Source organism: Otolemur garnettii, unplaced genomic scaffold, assembly GCF_000181295.1.
Source record: "Otolemur garnettii isolate 467f Iridium unplaced genomic scaffold, OtoGar3 scaffold00251, whole genome shotgun sequence".
In the NCBI taxonomy this organism is placed as follows: Eukaryota; Metazoa; Chordata; class Mammalia; order Primates; family Galagidae; genus Otolemur; species Otolemur garnettii.
Genome location: NW_003852646.1, coordinates 1,600,554 through 1,628,549, shown reverse-complemented (window position 1 = coordinate 1,628,549; position 27,996 = coordinate 1,600,554). Strand labels below are relative to the sequence as shown.

Here is a 27,996-nt window from a genome sequence, read left to right as displayed (position 1 = left end):
CTATGATGAATGAAAGAAGCCAGACACCAGTCACCGTATGAGTTTATTCATATGAAATTCAAAAACAAGCAAAACCAATCTACAGTAGCAGAAACCAGAGTGGAGGTTGCCGCTGGGGCCAGAGATTGAAGGGGAAGGAGCAGAAAGGAACTTTGTGTATCTTGGAGTGGTGAATAAACAGGTACATACATACATTAAAAAGTCTAAATACTCACTGAGCCACACATTTAGTATTTGTGCACTTTTCTGTGTATAAGTCATCCCTCAATACAAAATTTTAACTAACAACACCAAAAATGAATGTTGGTGAATTCATTATGTGAATAATTAAGAAGGGAACAAGAAAGGCAAACAAGTCATAAGACAGGAAGTCAAGTTCAAGGACCTTGAAGACTTTAATATTAATGAGACACCAAATGCATCCTCCTAAATTGAAAAGAATGGTGGAAATGAAGCTAGGTGACTTCCAAGGATATGTCATAAAAACCTATGCACTTTGCTTTATTCTTATGGGAATTCTGGGGTCTGGTACTTACAGATCTCACTGCTTTATTTCCCAAATTCATCGCTAACTCTTGGATAATCAGAAATCTGAGAGATTTACAGAAACTGCCACCAGTGATCACAGCTGCCTGTGATTTATAGGTGATTTACGGGATGGAGGCACTGTAATATCTCACATATGCATAAATTAAACCTGCTGATACTCATATATCTGCCTCTCTCCATTGCTAGCAAAAGAAAGCGTGTCTGTCCATCTCTTTACCTTCTAAATCGATTGTAAGTATTCTTCCTTGATAGCACCTAATCCAGAATAGAGCTGGCAAGGAGCTCTGTCAAGTGTAGTTCCCAGACTTCTAGCCCCTCCAATAACAAGGAGAGCAGAGAAAGACCTGGAGAGAAATGATGATTGCAAAGGTACTTTTTAAACTGCTATTCACGTGATTGCTGATGAGGTTGAATGCTTGTCCTATACTTGCTTATTGTATTTTCCATTTTAGGATAAACTATGAAAAAGCTGGTCTTTTCATAATAAATAATATGAACATTATAATAAAGAACATTTTTTGCAGTGGAATAAAACAAGCCAGTTTATCTGTAGACTTGTGTTCTATATATAATCCGGCTGCCCCATTTGAGGACAACTCAACTCAAATTAGTAACAAGCACCACAGGTCTTCTGACATCCAAGCATGTAAACAGGAGGACTATCACTGACCTTAGTGACTGACCAATTACTGTGAGCCAATGCCTCTCACATTATCACCGTTCATGCATTTTACAGACAATGTGACAGGTATAACATTTTGAAGTAATTCCTTGCACACTTTTCCTCCCACAGTCATCCAATTCCTTCTCCGGCAGCTCTTTCCCATTTTAAGGCTGAAATGTGAGACTTGTTGCTTTGAGGAGGAAGCAGGAGGGATTCTAGCTGGAACAAAGAAGGCCATCTGTTAGGAAGAGGGCTGAGGGTAGAAAAGTCCCTGCCAGAAGGAAAGAAAGGCAAGTCTCATCTTATGACTTGGTGGAGGTAGCAAGAAAAAAGAAGGGGAGAAGATAGGAATTGAGATGCTAAAGTCCTGGCACCCCTACAGCCCAGGGTTGAAATGCCAGGGCAGGGTGGAAGGAGTATAGAAACCTCAGGTTTATTTAGAGATTTCTAGAGCATACGGAACCAGCGTGGCTTCTGAGCATTAGATCAGAAATAGTGCAGGAATTGAATGTCTTCAGAAACTTATGACTGTGGTTAACCTGAAGGAAGGTGATGTCTGGGAGCCCTATAAAGGAGACATTAAGCACTATATATTCTGTACCATGATGCACATGGTAGATAAATTTCAAAAATATCCCCAATTCTATATCCCCTCTTTGCATCCTCACCTTTTGCCATATGACTTCATGGCTCCTCCTAATAAGAGGCAAAGTCTTTCCCATCCCTTGACTGGTCTGGACTTATAACAGGACCCAGGGGACACACTTGGACACACACTCTACTCAGCCCCAGGAAGAAACTTGACCTTCGTCTACACCTAGAACCATCAGGAGTAGGAGGAAGGAAGAGAAACACGGAAAGACTGAGCTTAGTTGGGCACCTGTAGCTCAGTGAGTAGGGTGCCAGCCACACACACCGAGGCGAGGGGGTTCAAGCCCAGCCTGGGGCCTGCTAAAACAACAATGACAACTGCAACAAAAAAAATAGCCTTGCGTGGTGGCAGGCACCTGTAGTCCCAGCTACTCAGCAGGCTAAGGCAAGAAAATCGCTTAAGCCCAAGAGTTTGAGGTTGCTGTGAGCTGTGACACCATGACACTTTACCAAGTCCCACAGACACTGTGAGACTGTCTGAAAAGAAAAAGAAAAAGAAAAACTGAGCTGGTTTTTTCCTAGAAAAGACTGAGTTAACCTACAAGAGAATGATGGCAGCCCATATGGTGCTAACTTCACCACATACATACAACATAGTTTTACCCTGGTTTACAGATCAGGAAACTGAGGCACAAAGTGTTCTAATGATTGTCATAATGTTACACAGCCAGATCTGGGTAAAGCCAACATTCGAACCCAGACAGTGCAGCAGAAGAGGTTATCAGTAGCCAGACGAGCCTGAAATTGCTTCCATTTGCCAAGTTCAAGCTTTTCCTTCCTCATAGCCAGTATGAGGAGCTCCCGAAGAAGTCCAGATCAATTATAGCAAATAAAGATGGCACCAACACAAATTTTTGCACAGCCTGACTATTACATTTAGACCCCAGGAAATGGAGCCTGAGAGAGTTGCCCATGGTTGCACACACTTCAGGATTATGCCCATGTTCTCCTTGCAGTGCCAGAAGGAGGCCTCTGTGGGGGCTTGCTTTAAACTAAAATCTTCTTAGGGCAGCGCCTGTGGCTCAAAGGAATAGGGCGCTGGCCCCATATGCCAGAGGTGGTGGGTTCAAACCCAACCCCAGCCAAAAACTGCAAAAATAAATAAATAAATAAATCCTCCTTCTTAAGCAATGTCACCTCCTCTATTTCCTGCATATCATGAATAACGATGGCTGACATGCTCAGCACTTACCTCCTTCTGTGCCTTCACACACATCTATCTCTCATAATCTTCACAGCACCTTTCAGAAGAGGTTATTGCTACTGCTCCCATTTTACCCTTGTTTCCAAATGAGGAAACAAAGGCTCAGAGATGGCAGTGACTTTGAAATCTTAGCCAAGGAGAGGAAGATGTAATGCTTGATCCAAAGTCCAGCTGGCTATAAAGGGTACCCTATGACCATGGTGTTTACTTCCCTCCCTGGTGCCTGGATCATAACCTTGTGGCCAGGGGTCATTATGGCTTCGACATAGTGATTATGGGAGCCACAGCCCACACTCAAAAAAAAAAACCGGAAAGCCTTTGACCAGGCTCCTCCCTCTTGCACCATCAGCTCTGTGTTGCTGTAATGAAACCACTTCCCCAAGTAGCCCTGACCAAGGAAAGGAGAAATAGCCCGGCACAAGGGACCCACCTCAGACCCAACACCCACCAGAGAACAGAACAGTGGCCCAGGTTGGGGACTGCAGAAGGTGCCGTGTGCTCCTGTAATGCCTACCTCTACCCACCTGGCCCGCTCACCTACCTGCTTCCTGCTGCTGGTGCTGTTCCTTATCTTCTCAGGTGAGTAGGATCTCAGACAGATCTCAGACATGCGTGGAGAAGCTTGACTCCTCCCACCCAAGAAGGAGTGTGGAGAACTTTCCTGACCCCGTAAGAGAGCAGACAGTAGATCCAGTGTCCCAAGAAGCAGTGTAGTGAAGTAATTAAGTGTCAGGGTCTGGGCCCACACCCACCAGGCCCCAGGAGGGTTGCTTGACTACCCATGTTAGACAGTGTGGCCCTGTTAGCCCCAATGTCCTCTTCTATACAACAGGGGTGCTGTGAGTATTAAATGGAAAAGTGCAGAGGCTCAGCCTTAGACCAACCACATAATTTGTGAGGCCCAAGGCAAAATCAAAATGTAGGTACCCTCATTCAAAAAGTATCAAGGAATACAGCAGAGCATTAAACCAAGCATGGGGCCCTGTGCAACTGTATGGATTGCACACCCGTGACCCAGCCTGCCTCAGCTTGAGACACAGCTTGGCTCAAACTTCACCACTGACTGATTTAAGTGACTTCTCCCTAAGCCTCAGTTGTTCTCATCTATAAAATGAAGCTAATAATAGGACCTGCCTCTTGACTTTGTAAGGAGGATTCAATAAGATAATACCTGTAAATACCTGGAATAATGTAAAAATCTGATAACTGTTGGCTATTACTGTTATCATACCTATGTCTCCCCTAACTCTAGGTCAAGCCAGTTTAGCTCCTGAGTCCTGAGGCTCCTGAGGATAGCTCAGCCTCTGAGTCTAGAACCCTCTAGCCCACCAGGTGGGATTCTTGGCCCTTACAGTGGGCTCATTCCATCTCCTGCCCCTCTGACTCCTGCCCCCAGCCCTACTGAGATTTAGATTCTGTTCATCACACTGTGGATCCTCCATGGTGGTCAACCCCAGGAGAGGTCCTGGTGGGACCCAGGTGAATGGTCAGACCTGGGTGCTCAGTGGATGAGGGCTCACTCTCTATGTGACTTGAGACGCCATTTCACTTTTCTGAGCTGGTTTCCTGGATTGTTAAATGTGAATTATAATTCTTAGTCACTCGATCTACAAATGCTTTTGAGTGTCTGCTATGTTTTATGCACTAGGCTAGGAAATCAGAAATCAAAACTACCCAGAATTAAAAATATTCCAAGTATATATTTTTTAATATTGATCTTTCTATGAGGCTTCCAACAGGACCCCCTCAACAGGGATGATGAAAGGCAGAGGCTACAGATGGAAAATAGATGAGAAGGAGCCCCAGAGCTGTGGAGAAGGTGTTGGTCCAACTCCCAGGACACCTTCCGAAGCCCATGTGATAACTTAGAAGGAGATTTGAGGAGAGGGCTAGCAGGAGTGTGAAGTACCTGGCCTGAGTCGGGGCTCCAGCTTCTTCCTGAGTGTTTCACCACCCCAGACCCGCCTCCGCTGGGATTAGACTTTCCTGGTCCTCTTCTTCCTACTGCCAGGTCTTCATCAATTACCATCTTCTCCCACAGACATAGGCTTCATCTTTGTAAACTTTTTATCCTTTTTAAATAGCTTTATTGAGGTACAAGTGCCATACAATAAACTGCACATATATAAAGTACACAGTTTGGTAAGTTTTGTGGGTGTTGGATATGTTTCCCATTGGTGAAATCATCACCAAAATCAAGATAACAAACATATACCCAGCACCCACAAAAGTTTCCTTGTGAGTCATGCTTTCCACTCCTCCACTTCTCTAGGAAACCCTGGATCTGTTTTCTGACGCTAGAGATCAGTTTGTACTTTCTAGAATTTTTGTGTAACAAGGATCATACAGCCATACTCCTTTTGATCTGGCTTCTTTTACTCAGGATAGTTATTTTAATTCTCATCATTTTGGTAGGTGCGTAGTAATAGCTCATTGTGTTTTAACTTGAATTTCCCTGGTATAGAACTATGCTGAATATCTTTCATGCCATGCTTCCTCTTTGGTGAAGTGTCTGTTCAATTCCCAATTTTTAAATCTGTTTCTATTATTGAGTTGTGAGAGTCCTTTATATATTTTGGATACAAGCCTTTTATTGTGCACTTTGCAAAGATTTTTGTTGTTTTCTTGGAACAACAGGAGTTCTGAATTTTCATCAATTTTCTTTTTCTATAACATGATTTTGGTGTTGTGTCTAAGAAATCTTTGCCTACCCAAAGTTGCAAAGATTTTTTTTTCCTGATTGCATCTTGAAGTTGTATAGCTTTACATTTTATATTTTCAGTCCTGTGATCCTTTTTGAGTTAATTTTTGCATGTGGTTCAAGGCATGAACTGAAGTTCTTTTGCACATGAATTTCCAATGCTCTTGGCACCATTGTTGAAGAGACTTTCTTTTCACTCCACTGAATTGTCTTTGCACCTTTGTCAAAAACAACTTTTTCATACCCAGGAGCCATGGCACATGCCTATAACACCAGCTGCTTGAGAAGATCACTTGAGACCAGGAGTTCAGGGCTGCAGTGTGCTATGATGATCACACCTGTGAACAGCCACTACTCCCCACTGCCTGGGCATCATAGCAAGACCTTGTCTCTTTAAAAAAAATCAGTTGTTCCTATATGTGTAGATTATTTCTGGACTTGATTCAGTTCCATTGATATGTTTGTCTATTTTTGTGCAAATACCACACTATCTTGATTAATGTGGCTTTATGGTTAGGTCTTGAAATCAGGTAGGATTCATTTTCCAACTTCATTCTTTTTCTAATTGTTCTGGCTATTCTAGGAATTTTAGATTTAGTTTGTCATTTTCTAAAGTGATTGAGTATGGGATTTGAATAGAAATTGCATTGAATCTATATATAAATTTGAGAGAATTAATATCTTATAGATATTGGATCTTCCAACATATGAGCAGTGTGTTATCGCTCTATTTAGGCTTTTTTGTTGGTCGTGGTGATGGTGGTTTAGTTTTGGTTCAGGTTTGGGTTTTTAATTCCTCAACAAAAGTTCGTACGCTTTCAGTTTACCATTTCTTCACTTTTTTGGCTAAATATTTCCTATTTCTGATGATACTAATGATTGGTATTTTTAAAATTTCAATTTGCCATTGTTTGTTGCTAGTATGTAGTAATACCAATAATTTGTGTGCATCTTGCATTCTTACTAAACTCATTTATTGGATCTAGTGGCTTTTTTTTTTTTTTAGAGATTTCCCTTGCAGTTTTGATGATCTCATCTGCAAACAAAGGTAGTTTCCTTCTTTGTTTCAAATCTAGATGTCTTTTATTTCCTTGTATTACCTTATTGCACCTCTACCACGATGTTGAACAGAAACAGTAAGAACAGACATCTTTGTCTAGTTCCTAATCTTGGGGGAAAGCATTCATTCTTTAGCACCACACTAAGCATATGTTGATTGTAGAGTTTTCACAGATGCCCTAGTTTAGTAATATAATAAATTACATTGATTGATTCTTTTTAAGGTAAAACCAGTTGTTTATTCCAGGGATAAACTCAGTTTGGTCATAATGTATTTGTACTTTTTATAGAGCTGCATTTGATTTACTAAAACTTTATTTACAAATGTTCAGGAGGAATATTGCATTTTTTTTCTTTTAAGATCTTGTCTGGCTTTGATTTCAGGGCAACAAAAACTCATAAAATAATAGGGAAACATGCCCTTTTCAATTTTCTTGAAGTTTTTATATAAAATTGGTATTATTCCTTTCTTAAATGTATTACAATATTTACCAATGAAGCTATCTAATCTTGGAGTTTTATTTCTGGCAAGGTTTTTTAAAGCAGATTTTAAGATTTAATAGATAATAGGGCTATCTAGATCATCCATTCTTCTTGAGCAGCTTTGGAAATTAGTGTTTTTCAAGGAGTTTGTGCATGTTACCTAAGTTGTCAAAAACATACAACCTGTTCATAATAGTCCTTTTTAATATGTGTCATATCTATAGTGGTATCACTAATCTCTTTCCTCATTTAACTCTCTCTCTCTTTCTTCCCCCAATTCAATTTCTCCAAATTTAATGTTTTCTCAGAGATTTTCTTCTTCTCACTGATTTTTTTCTTTCTTTTTCTTTTTTTTTAGATCTTGATACTTTCTTTTCTTTTACTTACTTTGCTTTAAGTTTAGTTCTTTTTCTCTAGTTTCTTCCCCCCCCCCCCCCAGCAGTTCGGCCAGGCCAGGTTTGAACTAGCTACCTGAGGTATATGGGGCCGGCACCCTACCCACTGAGCCACAGGCGCCACCCTTTCTCTAGCTTCTTAAGGCTGAAACTTGAACATTCATTAAGTCTTTTCTTCTTTCCTAATAGAGGCTTTTTTTTTTTTTTTTTTTTTTAGACAGAGTCTCACTTTGTCACCCTCGGTAGAGTGCTATGGCGTCACAGCTCACAGCAACCTTAAACTCTTGGGCTTAGGTGATTCTCTTGCCTCAGTCTCCCAAGTAGCTGGGACTACAGGAGCCCACCACAATGCCCAGCTATTTCTTGTTGCAGTTGTCATTGTTGTTTAGCCAATCGGGGCTGGGTCCGAACTGGCCAGCCTTGATGTATGTGGCTGGCACCCTACCCACTGAGCTATGGGTGCCGCCCCTATTAGAGGTTTTTATTTTATTATTATTATTATTTTTTTTTTTTGCAGTTTTTTGGCCAGGGCTGGGTTTGAACCCGCCATCTCTGGCATATGGGGTCGGCACCCTACTCCTTTGAGCCACAGGTGCCGCCCAGAGGCTTTTAATGCTATAAATTTCCCCTTGCTTTGGTGGCATCCCATGAATGCCAATATTATGTTTTCATTTTCATTCTGTTCAAAATATTTTCAAATTTCTCCTTTATCTTTTTTGTTGATACATAATAATTGTACATATTATGGGGCAAGTGTAATAATTCATTACACAGGAGGTGTAATGATTATGTCAAGGATTGTGTAATGGTTATGATTATATAGGATAACCATCACCTTGTATATTTACCATTTCTGTGTTGGGAACACTGTGAATCCTCTCTTGTAGCTCTGCTGAAATATTCTTCACTATTGACTACGGTCGCCCCAATCTACTGTCAAACATTAGGTCTTATTCCCCTCATCTAACTATACATTTGTCCCCATTAACTAGCCTCCCCCCCTCCATTACACCTACCCTTCCTCACATCTTACATGTGGTTAAGTATCATTTCATTCTCTACCTCCATAAGACCAATTCTCACATACAGGGGGGAATACATGATATGTGTCTTTCTGTGCCTGGCTTATTTCACTTAACATAGTGATCTCCAGTTCCATCCACATTGCTGCAAATGACTGGATTTCATTCTTTTTTATGGCCAAATAATACTCTGCTGTGTATATATAACACATTTTCTTTAACCATTCATCCACTGATGGACACTTAGGTTGATTTTGTACCTTTGTTATTGTGAATAATGCTATAATAAACATGGGAGTATGGGAGCCTTTTGATATACTAATCTCCTTTCCTTTGGATAAATACCCAGAAGTGAGATTTCTGGATCATATGGTAGTTTAGTTCTGTTTTCAGTTTGGGGGGAAATCTCCATACTATTTTCCATAATGGCTGTACTAATTTACATTGTCTCCAGTGGTGTATAAGAGTTCCCTAGTCTCTGAATCCTCACCAGCATCTATTATTTTTATGTATCTTTGTATCACAGCCATTCTAACTGAGATAAGATGATATCTCATTGTGGTTTTGATTTGCATTTTCCTGATGATCAGTGATGTTGAGCGTTTTCCCATGTACCAGGTGGTCATCTGTGTTTTTTTTTCCCCCTAACAAATGTCTATTCAGGTCCTTTGCCCAGTTTTTTTTCTTTTTTTTTTTTTTGAGACAGATCCTCAAGCTGTCCCCCCGGGTAGAGTGCTGTGGCATTACAGCTCACAGCAACCTCCAACTCCTGGGCTCAAGCGAGTCTCCTGTCTCCCCCTCCCAAGTAGCTGGGATCACAGGTGCCCGCCACAACACCTGGCTATTTTTTTTTGGTTGCAGCCATCACTGTTGTTTGGCAGGCCCAGGCTGGATTTGAACCTGCCACCTTAGGTGTATGTGGCTGGTGCCTTAGACCCTTGAGCCACAGGCGCCAAGCTCCTTTGCCCAGTTTTTAATGGGATTATTTTTTAACATTGAGTTGTTTGAGTTCCCTGTATATTCTAGATATTAGTCCCCTGTCTCATGAACGGTTTACAAATATTTTCTCCCATTCAGCAGCTTGCCTCTTCACTCAAATGATTATATTGTTTTACAGAAGCTTTTTAGTTTAATATAGTCCCATTTGGCTATTTTTGCTTTTGTTGCCTGTGCTTTTGAGTTCTTAGCATAAGATCTTTGCCTAGACCAATATCCTTGTGTGTTTCCTCTGTTTTATTTTGGTAGTTTTGTGGTTTCAGAGCTTACAGTTAAGTCTTTAATTCACCTTGAGTTAATTTTTGCTTAAGATGAGAAATAGAGGTGTAGTTTTATCCTTCTGTATATGGACATCCAGTTTTCCCAGAAATATTTACTGAAGAGGGTGATCCTTCCCCAATGTGTGTTTAAAAATCAGTTGGCTGTAAATGTGCAGATTTATTCCTGTGTTGTCTATACTCTTTCATTGCCCTATATGTCCGTTTTTATACCAATGCCATGCTGTTTTGGTTACTATAACCTTGTAAATATACTGTGAAGTCAGGTGGTATGATGCCTCCAGCTTTGTTCTTTTGGGGAACTTCTTTGGCAATTAATTTCTCTTTTATATCTTTGACTCATGCTATGTAGAAGTGTGTTATATAGTTTCCAAATACCTGAAATTTTTCTAGACATCTTTCTGTTATTGATTCTAGTTTATTTCATTAGAGAATATGCTTTTCATGACTTGAATTCTTTTATACTCATGGAGTTTTTTATTTCACAATAGTGAGAGGGCCAAAAATAAGATTATACATTACATTGTAATCATCTTTGAAGTGCTTGGAAAATTCAAGTAAAATTGATAAATATTGGGCTGGAAAAAATATTAAGAGAGTACAAATGTTTTAGGTTACCTGGATCATTTTTGTAATGCTTGAGTCCTGGCTATAGGTGCACCTGTCACCCAAATAGTATTCACAGGACCCAGTAGGTTTGTTTATTCCCTTTCTGTCCTCTATCCCCTCCCTGCTCTTCATGGGGACTTTTTACTTGAGTGGATAGCATCCAATAAATGTCATCTAGGTTGAGTGGGTTGATAGTGTCTCTAAGTCTTTTTATATTCTTTCTGATTCTTCCGACTACTTGTTCTGTCGATCACTAAAAGATGAGTACTGAAATCTCAGACTTTACCTGTGGATTTGTCTGTTTCTCCTTGTAATGCTATTGACTTTTGCTTTTATTTTTTAATGCTCTTATTCTTTTCATCTGTTGATGTTTGCTTCATCATTTTGAAACAGTGATTAGCTGTGTAAATATTCATAATTTTTTTTATCTTCTTGGTTAATTTACTCCTTTATATTATGAAATGACAACCTGTATCCCTGGAGATAATCTTTGCTCTGAACTATGCTTTTTCTGATATTAATATATCTACTCCAGCTTTCTTTTGATTAGTGTTCGTATATTATACCTTTTCACATCATTTTTCTTTTAACTTACCTGTGCTTTTACATTGGAGTGCTTTTTTGGTAGGCAACTTATGGTTGGATCTTAGTTTTCTATCCAACCTCACAATCTAACTCTTACTTACATATTTATACCATTTACATTTAAAATGATTATTGATATGAGTAAGTTTAAATCTATTACTTTCCTATTTGTTTTATTTGTTCTTTGTTCCCTTTTTCTGTTTTCTCTTGGTGATTACATATTTTAATACCATTTATCTCCATTATTATCTTACTAGTTATATGTCTTTATTTTGTATTTTAGTGATTGCTTTAGAGTTTATACTGAATATACATCTTTAATTTATCACAATCAACCTTTAAGTGATATCATACCATTCTTCATATAATATAAAAACCAGCTATTTAGCAAGGCTCAACTGTGAGTCTGAAGTGGTTCCCTAATATGGAGAAAGGTTAAGGGTGAAACTCCAGTGATCCACATTCCCAACCACAGACTCCTACAACGCTAGCCATGAGAAAGCCCCTTCACTTTTGTGGATTCTGAGGCTAACATAGAGAGCTCTCTGACACTGCATGAAGGCAGTGCTCCACAAAGAAAACTCACACTGGGTCCCACAAATCCTCAACCCTAAACAACTATAGCACAGTGCCATTTGGGGAGCCCAGCCCACACCGAACTATGCCCTTCTTTGGCAGCCTTGCCCAGCCTTAGGAGCCGGGGCAGCAAACCGATCTTCCTGAAGTGGGTGGCCACACATCATCGTGTGTCTCAAGGATAAATTCTACTGCTTAAAATCTTCACTCCTATAGACTCCTAGCTTTGGGGGGACACAGTTCAGCCCCATAGATGATCCTTGGAAAGTTACCTAACATTTCTGGGCCCCTGTTTCCTCTGTCATGAAATGAGTATAATTCTGTTTATCAAGAGGAACATTATGAAGAATAAATGTGATGATGCATGCAGTGCCCAGCACATGAACATTTACATGTTATTTATTATTTATAGGCTTCCCATGACCTAGCTCTGTTCTCTCTCTGCAGCCAGCCACCCCATCCCCTCTTTCCCTCCCCTCAGTAACAAAACTCCCCTCCTACCCAGTGCAAGCCCTTTCTTCTTCTGTTGTAGGAGCTTCTGAGCAAAGCAATGGGAAGTGGCAAGTGCTACAGGCTGAGGGCCCCATGCTGGTGGCAGAAGGTGAGACCCTCTTATTGAGGTGTGTGGTGGTTGGCTCCTGCGTTGACAACATGATAAAGTGGGTCAAAGTGAGCTCTCAGGGCCAGAAAGAAATTTATAACTTCAAACGTGGCTTCTTCCCTGGAGTGGTGCCCATGACCCAACAGACATCAGAGCCACTGAACTGTGATTATTCCGTCTATATCCACAATGTGACCAAGGAGCATGCTGGAACCTACCACTGTGTGAAGTTTGATGGTTTGAGTGAACATTCAGAAAATAAGATAGATGAGGGCACCTCGGTGCTTGTGAAGGGTGAGTATTAGGCCCTGCAGGGGATATACTGGCTCTGATATGTCTCCCTGTGGCAATCACCCTCATCCACAATCAGGCATCACACAAAACCTCAGTGGTATACAGTGATAGGTATTTGTATCTCACATGCATATTTACATGCAGATGGGCTGGGTTCACTCCTCCTGTCTCATGCCAGGGCCACGGGGCATGCTTTTCTCATGGAGATGACAGAAGCAAGCCCAGAGGGCCAGTCTCAACTCCCCAAACACATCTTAAGCCTCTTCACACATGTCTGCTAAGAGCCCATTAAAAACAGCTGACTAAAAAAAGTCAGTTCCAATCAAGGGACAAGGAAGTGTACTCTTCTACCATAAGACCTCGAGGACAGTGTGGATGTGCCACATCACTAGAGTGGAGTCAAGACCTGAAGACAAGTCACTCCCCAAGTAATCAGTCATGGCTTCTGTAAGTCCACCAGTGGTGACCTGGATATCCAAACCCTGGGCCTGTCATTCAATAGCAGTGTGTTCTTAAATCTGTCACTGCGGCTCTATATGTGCATACCTCAAGTGTTTAGCTTGTAAAATAGACAACAAAATTTGTAAGTCAAGGGTCAATCAGGTGATTAAATAGAAGAGCAGATGCTTATGAACCACCCTGTAAACTGGTGATGTGTAGTGTCGGGGTGGGAGAGGGGGTTATTTTAACTTGATGCCAGCATTTCAGAAAGGTTTCCTGTCGCTTTCCAAGCTGGGATGGTGCCTCCTCTGCTCTCCTGCTGTCCTCTGAATCTCCAGCTGCACCACCAGACTGACAATGGTTTCAGGGCAGAGCATTTGCCTGTCTTGTGGAAATTCATTTTCCCCAGTCCTAGCATCAGTACATAGTAAACACTCAGAACTTCTTTACTGAATGAACAAACTAGTGATTAAGGAAAGAAAGCAAGAAGAAGAGGTGGAGTGAAGCATTTGAGAAAGGGGGAAGGGAGGGAAGGTATGAGGGAGAGAATGAATAAATGGAGGAAGAGAAGGAATCCAACAAGGACCCTCTCTTTGGCTTCAGGAGCCGAGGACCCTGAGCCTGACCTCTGGATCATCCAGCCCCAGGAGATGGTGTTGGTGACCACTGGAGACACTGTCATCCTGAACTGCACAGTGTTTGGAAATGGTCCCCCTGGATCCATTAGATGGTTTCTGGGGACTGGACTAAGCCGGGAGGCCATTTACAACTTTGGAGGCATCTCCTACTCCAACGTGACAGCGGTGCAGGCCTCCAACAATGACTTCAGCATCATTCTGCCAAACGTCTCTACTGAGGATGCTGGCACCTATTACTGTGTAAAGTTTCAGAGGAAACTCAACAGGCAATACCTTTCTGGACAGGGCACCATGCTGAGAGTGAAAGGTAAGAGAGATGATCCAGGAGGTATCAGGGGAGAGGAACAGGTGGGCCACAGGAACTTTTCACCATGTTTCAAACAAGCCAGATCTTCTCAGCCTCCAAGTCTTTACATAAGCTGTTCCCTTACCTGAAATGCCTTCTCCTTTTCTCTGAGACTCCTACTCATCCTTCAAGGCCCAGCACAAATGGCCCCTCCTTTTGAAACTTTCTCTTCTTCCAAGGCAGAGTTAATTTCTCCCCATTCTGGGCTCTACAGAACTTTGAGTAGAACATTAATAATTCAAAAACTTCTATTGCATGTTTGTTGAGTGTCCTGTACTATACTAGGTGCTAAAGACAATTGTTCAGACATTGTTCCTACCCCAGAGACGCTCATTCACCATAAATGCAGGGTTTAACTTTTAGCCCCCACCCTGGAAGAAACTGGCAGACTCATTTCAGTGGCCCTAGCTCCTGGCACAGGGGCTCGGGAAGTGACAGAAGAGAACAATGAGAGGAAGTGTGAGAAAGCTTTTCTCCTTTGCAGCAAAACCCACCTCTTCCCAAGAGGCAGAGTTCTCTGATGAACATGTGGCCAGGATATTTCCAATAGGTGAGTATACCTATCTCAGTGAAGTTAATAAGTTTCCCACAGGCAAGGTGGGGGTGCATGGATGGCTTGGTCATAAGAAGGGAGCAGTTCCAGACTTCTGGAGCTCACCTGCCACCACGAAAGTTCCCAGGGCTCCATCCCAACTGTGGAACTGGGAACAGTTCAATCAAGAACAGATTTCCTAACAGATGGCACCATCTCAATGATCAGCAGGTGGTTTTAGCTGAAAGGTAGTGAGCTCCCCATGATTCAGACTGTAGGGACACACTGAGGCCATGAACAACAGTGCCAACAAACATGGCTTTGTAGCCAGACCTCCTGGACAGAGCCCCTTTCTAGCTGTGTGATCATGGGTCGGACACCTCACTCCTTGAATCTCTGGTGTCTGACTCTGTGAACTGGCAAAGCGGGGGGGGTGAATCAGAGAGCCTCCTTCCTGGAGTTGGCATGGCTCCAGTGAGATCATCCATGCCAACTGTCCAGAACTGTGCCTGGCACATTACCTGGTAACACCTGGGGCCACCCAGGGAGCTTGTGATCAAGAGGGTCAGATTAGTCTCCCTAAGGCTCAGCCCTGTTCCTGCCATTCTTGGAAAGCAGGTCAGCTGGGGCCCATCACTGGGCCACCCCCTTATGAGTCGTCCTCATCTATAACAATTGGATCACTATCATACATTGTAGGATTAGTGTGAGGATTACATTAGGCAGTTAGGAAGAGCTTGGCTCCAAGTCTGAGACTGAGGAGCTGAGTAATCAATACATGAAAGCCGTTTTCTATTATTATCAGAGATTAGGGATGCTGTTGAGATGATCACAGATACAGACAGGATATGGGGCAAGGCTTCTTTGGGCCCAGAGGGAGGGATGGTCTTTGTTCTCTCCCAAGGCAGAAAGGATAAGGCTGCAGAGGTTACAGCAGCTGGACCCACGCTTACCCACAGGTACTGAGGTGTAAGCCATGGGGCACTCACCAGGGGTCCTGCCTGAGCTCTTCCGTGTCCCCCAGGCCTCCTGTCTGTGCTGGCACCTGTGGTTCTAGGGCTGAAGATGGTGACCTTAGCTGCACTCCTACTGGCTGTGGCTGTCTGCTGGAGGAACCCTGGGCAGGAAGACTTGAAGACCCGAGGCCCAGCAGAACTGTGCACATCTTAGCACAGGGCAAAGGACAAGGGTGAGAGTCAGCCTCAGCATGGGCCCTCTGTTCAGAGAGAAGCCAGAGATCTTCGACCATTTCTCAGCCTCTGGATGCCCCCCCGGGCCTCATGCCAAACTCCTAGATCCCTACTTGGGTTTGTGTTTACCTGGTGAAATTCCCCTCTCTGCACTGGGCTCCCTCTGAAGTGTTTCCTGTCTGCTCTCAGCCTGCTCAAGCCCTCTTTGCCCTTCTGGTTCTGGCTCTGACTCTGGTGTCTCGTCTATACCCTTGTCCCTGCTGCAGCCTCTTCTGTGAGGCTGTCCCTTTTTCTCCACCTTTGTGCATCTTTCCTGTCCTTCAAATATCCCACTCAGAGGCTGCTTCCCAGAAGGTGTCCCTGAGCATCTCTGAGCTGGTCCAGCCTGCCCACCTAAGCACCTCTATTTACACTCTTCTCTGCCCTCCTCCCTTTTCTTCCCTCCTGGCTGGTTGGATGAGTCTAAGAGTTAGAATGCAGGTCTGGCAACAGCAACAAAGCTCTTAAATAACAGTGACTTAAGCCAGAAGAAACTTGATTTCTCTGGTAATATCCAGCCATGATCAGGACAGGCAATACTGGGGCTGCCTCATTGTAAGGCCTGGGATTCCCTGATCTTGTTCCCAGTTCTACAATCAAAGCAGCTGGACTGGGGAAGAAGGCAGGGGCAGGCAGCACAATCCTCTCATATAAGGGCATAGGCAGAAATTCAACCACCTCACCTACCTTTAATTGACTGGAATGAGGTCTCAGGGTCACACTTAGCTTCAAAAAAAGGCAAGGAAATGTAGTCTTTATCCTGGCAGCAATGTGCCCTGCTGAGCTGGAGGGCAGATAATTGGGAATAACCAATAATCTTCACCACACTGGCAGCCTCCAACTTGCTATGTAGAACACCTGAGTTTAATTTCCAGAGCCTTTTCCCACTATCACCCCCACTAGGGGAGCATTAATGGAGGGCACTAGTTCTCAAAAAGAGTCATTTTGCCCCCAATGGGACTTCTGCCAATGTTAGAGACATTTTTGGTTGTCGCAGTTTGGGTGGTGCTACCACCATCTAGTGGGTAGAGGCTGGGTGCTGCCAAACATGGTCGTTGTCACCCTACAACAAAGAAGGATATGACGCAAAGTGTCAGTAGTGCAGAGGTTGAAAAGCCCTGATGCAGGGGAGGGTTGGGGTGCCCAGGAGTCAGACGTGCTTGACTTCTAATCCCGAGGCCTCTGCTTCCTCCCTGGGTGTCCTTAGTGACTAGTCACTTCACCTCAGGAAACATGGAGGATTTCTCTGCATTGCGTAAGAACCAATCCAATTCCACAGGTAGTGGGAGCCTAACACGTGCTGTGGACGCTGTGGACGTGTAGTACATGCAAATTTCCTTTTCTCTTTCCAGGTGAACATTTATTAGCACCTACAGTGGTGGGACGTGGATTAGGCTGAATGTTTTATAACAAACAAACGGCCTGAACCAAGCCAAAGAAGATATTAACTTAGTCTGAGAATTAAATAAATCATTGAATTACCAGGCATGCCCCCTCACCACCAAAGATATCCGTGTCCTAGTCTCTAGGACCTGTGAATGTTACCTTATATGGCAAAAAAAAAAAAAAAAAAAAAAAAGGACTCAGCAGGTGTGATTAAATTTAGAACTTTGAGATGGGGAGGTTTTCCTGGATGTTCCAGATGGGCCCTAAAAGAGATCACAAGCGTCCTTATAAAAGAGAAACAGAGGGAGAGTGGATGTGGGAGAGGAGGAAAAGCGATTTGATCACCAAGGCAGAGACTGGAGTGCTGTGAGCAGAAGCTCAGGAACACCAGTAGCCCCTGGAGGCTGGAAGAAACAGCAGATTCCCCCTCCTAGACCCCTGAGGGAGTGTGGTCCTGCCAACATCTTGATTTCAGACTTCCAGCCACCAGAACTATGAGAGGACAAAGTTGTGTTGTTTTCAATTAAGTTTGTGGTCTTTTGTTGCAGCAGCTACAGGAAGTTAAAACAGCAGGAGCATGGAGCTGGGCCTCCAGATAACTGCAGCTGGGTCCCTGATCTCCCCCACCCCTGCAAACCCCCCACTCTGCAGTTGCTGTGTGCACCAGTCCCTGCCGTCCCCTCAGACTCCTCTTAAGCTCATTCTATTCCAATACCCACCGGGTCTTAACCATACCAAGGTCCCTAAGTCATTCAACTGTCCACTCAGCGCTTCCTTCCAGAGGCCTCTCTGGACCACTCGATTCATACTGACATCTCCATCAAATACCCTGCGCCACTTCAGCTGTCTTCAGGGCATTTACTGCTCCTGGAAAAAAAAAAAAATGTGTGTGTGTGTGCACATGTGTGTTTCCTTGATAGGTGTTACTTGTCCCTACTAGAATTTGAGGTCCCTAAGGGCAGAAACCTAACTTTCCACCACTGTAGCCCCTCTCATTCAGTCCCCCCAAAACGATTCAAGGCACTGATCTGTGTGCCGTGAATGAAACAGTAAAGTCTGAGCTCTCAGTGCTCACCCACTCCGGAGAGAAGACAGACAATGAGCAAGCAAACTGACAAGTAGTGGGTTGCATGGAGGTGAGTGTGAGGGCACTCGTGATGCAGGATGAGTGGGACAAGGCCCCAGAGCAAGAGGGAGGGGACAGTACCTTATTTAGGGGTGAGTCAGAAGAATCTTCATGGATAAAGTGAAATCTGAACTGAGATCTGAAGGGAGGGACGGAGGAGACTCTGCTGATATCCTGGAAAAGCTGAAGAAGCACAAGGAACAGCCAGTGCAAAGTCTCTGAGGCAGAAGCGAGCTTGCCACAGCATGGAAACAACAAACGCCAAGCAGAATGCTTAGCCACATGTTAGACCCCAGTGAACATCTGAGGGGATGTGCAGGGTCATGGTGAAGTTCATTGTCTTGAAAATCTGGCTATATCAGTTCAATTCCAGTTCTCCTAATTATCCTTAGTGAGTTTCCCTTGGTTTCCTTATCTGTCAACTGGCAGGAATATGAGTACCACCCTTGTTAGGTAGTCTTGGCGGTGAAATGCATTGGTGCATGTGAAGAACTGCCTACACCTGGTGCACGGGAAGCACAACGTAACTGTTATGATTATAGGAAGCAGGCATGCAGTTATTATGCAGTTAACTTTATAAACAGCAATTGCCATTCGCCCCTTTGCAGGGAGTGTGGCATTTCACAGTGCCTGGCCACTTGTGACTTCAGCCACCAGAGGGCCCTACGCACCTCAGATTCCATTGGAAAACCCTAAAGAAAGTTGGTGGCCCTGCTTTGGTAAAAAGATTTATAGGGACATGGCAGTAGTAAGGGAGGGGAGAGTGTCCCCAAAAGAAGTGAAAGTGTGTGTGTGTTTGTGTGTTAGTTCAATGGCATCGGAGCACAATTTGGCAAACCTAGTAGAGCGGAAGAGGCACAAATTCTATATAACCCTCCAATTCTCCTTGTGATTATACACAAAGTAAAGGTGATTAATTCAGCCGTGGTGGGCATTCAGGAACACCTGCTGTCTTCAGGTGGAAAGGGTGGGAAATGACAGGGAGACAGTTCCTTAGTCCAGCCCCTCTGCTCTTTTGGAGCCTAGAGCTCTGCACAGACAAGATGACTTACCAAAGACAGAGAAGAGAGCCACAGGGAGGCTGCAGCCCATTCTCAAGAGTCCTGGTTGGGCCTCTGGATCTAACCAAGGAAAATGAGTGACTGCACTCCAGCCTCCCTGAATTGCAGCATCTATTTCTCTCTCTTCCCTCCTATTTCTCTCCCTTCCTGTGGCCCTTTATCTCTTTTCACTCCCACGGTTGCTGTCCCAACCTCAACCTCTGTACAAAGAGCCTGCACCAAGGCTGCCCCAGCCTCCATGGCAGCGAGAGATGTGTCTGTTCACATCATTCTCTTCAGGAAGAGCCCCTGGTTATTCCTCAGATAAAACCTAGAGCTGAAGGAAGAGGAGAGGCAGATACCAGTCAATAGGGGCCTGCTACATCCTGACAACCCAAGCATTGTCAAGCCTTCTCGCCCAGGCCTGGCAACTCCTTTTACCATGCCCCAACCCTGAACCCCAAAGACGGCCGCCTTGGAGATACAAGTTCCGAGTGCAGCTGTCTATCAACAGGTGGGGGAGGCAGGGGATCCCAGGCCTGCTCGCACACAGTACTACATGTTTCTCCACTCTATGCAGATGGCGCTACATGATGGCACTTTGCTACAGAGATCATCCTCAACCTTGCTTTTTAACTTATCATTTGAGGTTTTTACAGTGGATAAAGTTACCTGCAGCTCTAATTCATTCATCTTCACAGCTATACAGTACTCTGTTGTATCAATATATTATTACATCTGTGATATCCACTGATGGATGGAGACATCAGTGTTCCAGTTTCTCATTATCACAACAGAGACAGTTTCCTTGTGTTTCCTGGTGCATGCGTGCAAGAGTTCCCCCACTGTATACAACCATAGGGAGAACTGGAGAGTTATATAGGATTTGTGCCTCTTCAGCTCCGCTAGGTTTGCCAAATCATGTTCCAAGGCCATTGAGCCAACACACACTCCCACCATAGATGCAAGACAATTCTGACTGCCTCGTGCCCTTGCCAAGACTTCCTACGTCCAGAGTTGTGAAAGATTTTACTAGTTAGTGTTGAATAGGGAAAGAGGGCATGTCATTGTGGCTTTAATGGGTCACACTGCTGACTAATGTAGCTTAGCAGCTTTCCATACACAGGTCAGCAGTACTATTACTTCATTATTATTATCATTAGTGGATTTGGAGAAGCTGTGGAAAGTGAGAGTAATAGTCCCAACTTTGCTGAGGCAGTGACAACAGGAAGGTTGAGAGGTACTGGCACCTTCCCTGCATAAAAGCCCCTGGAAGGCTTGAACATCAGTTAAGAAATGTAGTTTGCTCCACCTAGCAGTTCTGCCTGGGCCACTAAGCTATAAAGGATCTAGTGCTTAGAGGGCTGGAGAAAGAGAGCAGGAGACACTGGCCCAGGGACACGCAGCTCCTGCCCACAGTGAAGTCACCACCAGTGAGGAGACAGCAGAGGACATGCCAATGGAAAGCTGGGGTGGAGCTAAAGATGGTGGAGGCTGGGACTAAAGGGTGGGTCTGGGGGCGAAGCTAGTGTGAGAAGGAAGGTGCGGATGAGACTGGAGGGGGCTTAGGATAAAAACTGGGGTGAAGGTGGGCCTTGGAGGTTAGGGGTGCATGTGGTACTGGGAGTGAAGTTAGAGATGAAAGTGAGGCTGGGTGGGTCAGGAAGTGGTGGTCGAGAGTCTGCAAGGTAGGGGCGAGGCTGGAGGGGGTAGTGATAGTGCAACTTGGGGATGGGCTAGGGGTGGGAGGGTGGGGCTGGAGGGTGGGGGCTATGGTTGGAAGTAGGCCAATATAGATAGAGCTGAGCCTTCAGCACTGTCCCCCTACCCAGTTTTGTTAGGAACACTTAGATAAGTGTTATATAAATGTAGTTTCAAGTTCGTGCCCTCACATCCCCTTCTAGTCAAATTGCTTCCCTAAACTCCTTCAGTCATTTAAACTGGAGCTGCCTCCAGAAATGAGACATAGGAATTGACCAGCACAGTGCCACAGGGCAAGGAGAGACAGGGTGGAGCAGTGGTTAGGAGCATAGTCTCAGGAGCTGTGCAGAATCTAGGTTCAAACTCATTTAGGAGTTTAGATTTCTCCATCTGTAAATGGAAATGATAATACTTCATAAGGTTTTCACAAGGATGAATGAGTTGGTGTATTTAAGACTATTTTTAGAGTGTCTGGGACCTAGAAAGTGCTACAGTTAGGGTTATGGAGGATGCCCCCAAGGCCTTTGGAGAAGGGGCCAGGGATCTCTTAGCCTAAAAAAGGGCTTTACCCAGTGGCACAAAAGTGAAGAAAGGGTGCCAATGAGATTTAAAAATACCAGCCAAGGAGCTGAATCTTCAGGAGCCAGCCACTCCTAGATCTTTAAGCTGGGGTAAATTGTTTTCAGTTTCCAGGGTGGAAAGACCTTTTGGGCCACCAAGTGTGAGCATAGTACGGCGTGAGCCTCTGGCCTCCTGGACTTTCTGGAAAGTTTGGACACATTTCAGGTTGAACATCAATGAATGAAAGGGGCAGGAACTGAGCACCAGGCCTGGGGCTGGGTGGCCTTGCAACGGAAAAGACTTTCTTGCACTGCAAAGAACAGCCTCTCCTTCCGCGTCCTGCCAGAACCTAGAACCTAGTGCGCCTGCTCCGAATAACCCAAACCTAGACCATAACTCATTTTTCAGATACACTTACAGTATTTTTTGCATGGTCTTAATATACACAAAATTTTCCAGGAAAGCAACTACTGTGTCACTTGAGGGAAGGTGGACTTTATGTGGTTCATAACTTAATTTTAAGAAGGGTCCTGACTGAGCCTTGGGACCTTGGGACACCTAAACTGAGACCCCACGAATGAGCAGGGGCTGACAAAGGGAAGAAGGGAAGTATCCCAGGCTCGGCAAAAGCAAATCTTAAAAGACAAGATTGTGTCTGAGAAGGTGTCCCTGGAGCAGAGACTTGAGGAATGTTGAGCGGCCAGTGAAGGGAAGGTATTCCAGACAAAGGTAACAGCAAAAGCAACGGCCTGAGGCTAATGCAGACCCGGCACATTCCAGCAAGAGGGGCAAGGAAGGTGCCTGGGGCAGAGGAAGCTAGTGATAAGCTGGTGGAGAAGACCCATTTCACAGGGGCTTTGCAGGACGTGATGTTGTCTTCTATGCTGGGTGAAACGGAGATCACAGAAGGGCTGCGGGCAGAGGAGTGTCCGGTTCGCGGTCTCTCGCCCCCAGCCCCCGCCGCCCACACATAATGTAAGCTGCCATAGCCACAGCCTTGGAAGAGCATCAAGCCATTGAAGCTCTCAGTAAATGTTTGAACAAGTAAGTGAATGATCGAATGAATAAATTAATGAAATGAGGGGATGAGTCAGGGAATAATTGAGACTCTGACTCCTTCAGGGATCCTTGATCCCACAGGCAGGTGTAAGACTCACCACGCCTCTCATCTTCCGCTCGGGAGCCGCCCCCGCTGTTAGGCTGCGGTCTGCGCTGCGGCCTCCAGAGGGCGCGGAGCGGCGGGGTTTCCCGCACGGAGGGCTTTGCGTAAGGCACCGCGCGGGGCGGGGCCTGCGGTCGGGCTTCCTGCGGCTGGACCCGACTGACAGGCAAGCGGAACGCCAGAGCGGGGCTGGGGCTGTGCGGAGGCGGCCGGCGTGGTTTTGAAAGCGCACAGAGTGAAGATGGCGGCGGAGCGACAGGAGGCGCTGAGGGAGTTCGTGGCTGTGACAGACGCCGAGGAGGACCGGGCCCGCTTCTTCCTCGAGTCGGCCGGCTGGGACCTGCAGGTATCGCCGCAACGCTGGTTGTATCGGGTGGACAGGGGGCTGTGGGGCGCGGGCGCCTAGCAAACTAAGCCCGAGGTGGCCGAAGCGCACAGTCATCCCCGCCCGGCTGCGGCCCGACCCAGGCCTCATGGTCCTGGGTCCGCTTGTCACGCGTCGCGGGTTCAGCTTGGGAGCTGGGGAGCGCAGGATAGCCCTAGCCTCCTTTGCTGCGCCTCACCTTCTCTCTGTCTCGCCGGCTGCCGGCGTTAGCAAGACTTTGGGCACTGCCGCAGCCGGCGTGGAGCTGGGGTATCTGGGGGCGTGGCTGCCGCCCAGAGCTTCTGGAAGCCAGGCTGGCCCGAATGATCAGCTCTTGAGTGAGGTAGAGCTCGGGACCTGGTGGTTGATCATTTCCATTTTCCAAGCCAGACAACCAGAGAAAAGAAGAGCAGAGCCCGGAGTTGGCCCACGCCCCCTCCTACCTGATTACTGGGAGAAACTCCCTCTGGTTTGGTGGTACAAGGTTGGAGCCTCTTTATCTCTCTTAGTTAATTTATCAGTAGGATGGGATTCTCATGGAAATTGCTTTCTAGTTCATGTCATGTGCTAAGTATTCACTAAATATTTGCTGATTGATTAAGAAGAGTTAAAATAAATTTTACGAGGCAGGGATTTTTGTACCCTGATCAGTCCCCACAGCCTGCCCTAGAACAGTACCTGGCATATAATAAGCACTCCATAATTAACTGCAGAAAGAATTGCATAAATGTTCTTGGCAAGCCTACGTCTTAAGTCGATGATGATGATGATGACAACTAATATTTATTGAGTACCTAGCATGAGCCAGGCACTGTTCTAACTGCTTTACATGCAGGGGCTGACACAGGGAAGAAGGGAAGTTAGTGCCTAACTGCTTTACGTCTTATGTCATTAACCTTAGCATTTTGCAGCTGAGATTTGGGAAGGCTGAGTAACTTGCTGAAGGCTTCATTTACCAAGCAGAAGAGATAGGATTAAGAACTCAGTTCTGTTTGATTCTAAGCAAACAGAGTCCAAGCTCTTGCCACCATCCTGGCAACACTGTGAGGTAGAGACTAGTCCCATTCTATGGATGAGGAATTGGAAGCACAGAGGGCAAAGAATGTGCCCAAGGTCACACAACCAGTAAGTATTGGGAATGAGATTTGACCGGGTCTGTGCCAAATGTAAATTGCTTCTCAGACGTAGGAGAGTTAGTAAAGCATCACACTTGTGCAGACACAGTGTGAAGCCCTGGGCAGAAATAAACAGAAAAGTTTTCTGCCTGAAAGACATAAAAACACAGTATTATGATCAACAGGTCATCTATCTCATTTTCATAGTATAGATGGGGAAGCTGAGGCTTGTGCATGTGATGTGAGTTGCCTAGCAGGGCCAGGACTTGAATGTAGGCTCTTTGAATGCCAGCATGTCCTGGGACAGCACACTGCCTCCCTGCCATTTGGTTTTGTCCCGTAACAGCTCACTGCCTCTTATAAGGCTGATGACATTGAGGATATGAGCTGGGTCTATTTCATCTTTATCACCTCAGTGCTCTTTCTGAGTAAGTGATTGGCAATTGTCTGCTGAGGTGGTAAGAGAGATATACAGTGACAGATGGCCAAAGGACTCCCATATTCCTTTACATGTATAGACCTAAGACATGAGTGTTCATAAATCTTAATGGATCATCTCATCCAGTGTGCAGGGCTGGTGGGATGGGTGTTCCCATTTCACAGATTAGGAAAAGGATGCAGAAGAAAGGAAGAGTTGCAACCTGGACTGACTTCATAGCTCTGAATCCTAGCTATAATGGAAAAGTTTAACAGTGAGAACCTAAGCAGACGGTCTGGGATCAAACCTAGTTCCAACCATCTAGCCTTGGACAATTTAACTTCATAGTGCTTCTGTATCAACTGTAAAATGAGATGATAACAGTACTAATAGTAGAGTTCAATGAGGACTAAATGAATTAACACATGTACAATGCTCAAAACAACCTGGCCCATAAATAACCAATCAATAAATGTGTGCTGCTTTTACGAGATCACGTTTCTTCGTAAGATGGGAATGAGGAGGAGTGTCTTGCACTCCAACCTTCCTTCATTAGTCTAAGTGAAGACTAATAGGCTGTTACCTGTTGGTCTGATTTTCTGTGGCCCCTCGTTATTTAAGTATGAGCCATATTTTTATTCCTTGATGCTCAAAGGAGGTATGTATTAGGTGAAGACCCGTTTAAGGGACCCATAGTACTACCTCTCTGTTTCAGATTGCACTAGCGAGCTTTTATGAGGACGGAGGGGATGAAGACATTGTGACCATTTCACAGGCAACCCCAAGTTCAGTGTCCAGAGGCACAGCCCCCAGGTAAGGGCCAACTTCAATTATTGCAACATGCATGTTTCCAGCAGTGATGTGGAGATATTTTCTGACTTGGCAGAAGGTTCAGGTCTGGGTGTGTGGACCAGTGGGGTTGAGTGAGAAAGTTAGACTGAGTGATGGGTAGCAATTCCCTGCAAACTTTAGTCATTTCCTGTAGATACATGTGTGACTCTTGCCTGAGTATAGTTTGTGGCTTAATCCTGGGGGAAGCTATAGAACCTATATTTAAGATTTTTGAGTCTCTTTGTTTTACAAAATGTAAAGAATGACTGCTTCATCTCTGAAGTTTTGAAGTAGAAGCTAAAGGGCTTCCTTTCAGGGGTGCTATAGATTTTAAAGAGTAAGCTAGATGACTTTACAAAGGCTGTTTTGATACTTATGGATACTCATTGCCATATTAAGAAGTCTTATAAAACTTATAAACTATATAACCTACACTTTCCCAAGTTGACTAGGAAGACCTTATTTTTTTAGGTAAAATAATGTTAACTGTTATGATCCCCTTTGCCTCCGTGGCTCCCACAGCAGATCACTACTATGATCTGCATAATGAGACAATGCTGGTCTTCCAGGAGACAGGTGGGGCACTTTCTGCAGAAGTGTCTGAACTATGACTCCCCTCTTGGCTTTAGCCCGTTTGCTTCTAAGAACTCTCTGATACATGTTTTAGCCAGAAAGTTTTATTTAGGTTTGAATTCAGCCTCAGAATATAGATATTGTGTTTATTTGCTATAAAGTAATAGATTATGTTTCTCTCCAGGGCATCTGAGGTTTAAAGTACTTTTCCTCCCTACACCTCATTGCATCTTTAGCTTCTTGCCCTAACTCCCATCTCCAGAGAAAAGAGGTAGTAAGGTGCTCTTTCACTTATTTGCAAGTGCTAACCTATGAGGTACCAGTGATGGCACACTGGGATATTACTGCCTGGGATGGGGTTGTATGGTTGGGGCTATTCTTACAGCTGCTGATAGAGATGGCTGACTTCCTCGGTGTGAGTTTCAGCAACCACGTCAGTTGTTGAGGTGTTGCCATATCAGAAGTACAGAAGGGTTAATCGTTTGTACCCTTGTATTAATCTGAAAATTTTTTTAAAAGGTGGGGGAGTACAGAATTTGAAACTTGGCCCCGCATGCCAGCCACATGTTTACTCCTTTCTTCTCTAGTCGTCCCAAAGTCTTTTCCAGGCAGTGGTTTATTAGCATGGGCCCAGGAGCCTGACTGCCTAAGTTCAAATCTCAGTTCTGCCACTGAAGTGCTTTATGACCTTGGGCAGGTTACTTAACATTTCAGTGTCCTTCGTTTTCCTCGCCTGTCTAATGAGAAGGATAATCTAATGAGGTTAATACTTACAAAGGATTTTGAACACCGTATGTGTTCGTTGCTGTTGTCATTTTATTATCATTTATAGCATCCATTTTCAATATCCCTGTTCTATGTACCCTGCCTATGCCACAAGTACACATATGTTAAAATAGACATAAAAGTAAAAGAATCAAGAAAATAGTAGTTTAACATTAAGACTGAAGTGAATAAAAGACTGGGTACACATTCAGACTCAAGAAGGCTTGTCTTACTACTTTAGTTAAGCCTTATACTGCGTATTGGGCTTAGATGAAGCCAAGAAAAAAGGAGTAGAAGGGCACAGCTTGTTATGTTGTCATCCTTGTCCAGGAGGAAAAAACTGAGTGCATTCTCAGACTAAGCCAAATTTGTGCTTAGTACCTCAGGAAGTTCTGAGTGGGACCTGCCCCGGCTGTGACCTAACTGTTGCTGGACACTTAGCCTGTTACTGGGCTCTCCCATCTCTCACAGTCATCTTCTCAAATACCTTTCATTTTGCCACTGCTGCCTTAGAGAAACAGTCAGTGAGTTCCTCCTTTGACTCCAGAATGGGGATTCTTAATGTGGCACCCCTATGCCCTAGGAGGGAGTTTATGGAATTGATATGAGGTCTATAAATTATCTGAAATTATAGGAAAAAGTTTATATGTTGGCAGGCATCTTTCTGGCAAGAGAGTCTGAGGCTTTTATGATATTCTCAAAATATCATAAAATATGAGACATAAAAACGTTGGGACATAAATACGTTAACCATTTCTATGAGAGAAAGTCTAAACTCCTCAATAATAACAGCTGCCATTTACTGGGTACTTACTAGGTGCCAGGCACTGGACTTTACATATACATCTTTTTCATTTTCACAACAACTCCATGAGGTGAGTACTGTTGCTATTATCCCCATTTTACAGATAAGGAAACTAAAGCTGGGCATCTTTCCAAGATCATCCCAGAGCAAGTAAAATAGGATTAAAATGCAGAGCTGTTTCTGTATTTAGCACCTCAGCTGTCAGCTGCAAGAATGTACTGCCTTTCCTTGTGGACATTCCAAGTCCTTTAGAGTGTGCCCTGAACCTACCTTCCTAATCTTACTCTGTTTGCCTC

At 44.4% G+C, this 27,996-nt stretch overlaps 2 protein-coding genes across 3 annotated transcripts in view; both read left to right on the top strand.

Annotated features, from left to right (window-relative positions):
• Nucleotides 1–3,547: 3,547 nt before the first annotated feature.
• On the top strand, nucleotides 3,548–23,053 carry SIRPB2 (signal regulatory protein beta 2). The gene is given in 8 exon segments (XM_023508505.1): nucleotides 3,548–3,647; nucleotides 12,305–12,667; nucleotides 13,712–14,053; nucleotides 14,577–14,642; nucleotides 15,649–15,779; nucleotides 15,782–15,813; nucleotides 17,496–17,541; nucleotides 22,808–23,053. Coding segments are annotated over 8 exon segments (1,299 nt in total). The 5' UTR covers nucleotides 3,548–3,574.
• NSFL1C (NSFL1 cofactor) overlaps nucleotides 22,648–27,996 on the top strand; it is a 25,000-nt gene continuing 19,651 nt past the window's right edge. Inside the window, exons 1-2 of one of the 2 annotated variants that reach the window (XM_003802626.3) lie at nucleotides 22,648–23,175; nucleotides 25,442–25,539. In XM_003802626.3, coding sequence (XP_003802674.1) covers nucleotides 23,071–23,175; nucleotides 25,442–25,539 — 203 coding nt within the window. In that variant the 5' untranslated portion in view covers nucleotides 22,648–23,070. The remainder of the gene's footprint in view (nucleotides 23,176–25,441; nucleotides 25,540–27,996) is intronic. The other variant, XM_003802627.2, reaches the window with a different exon arrangement.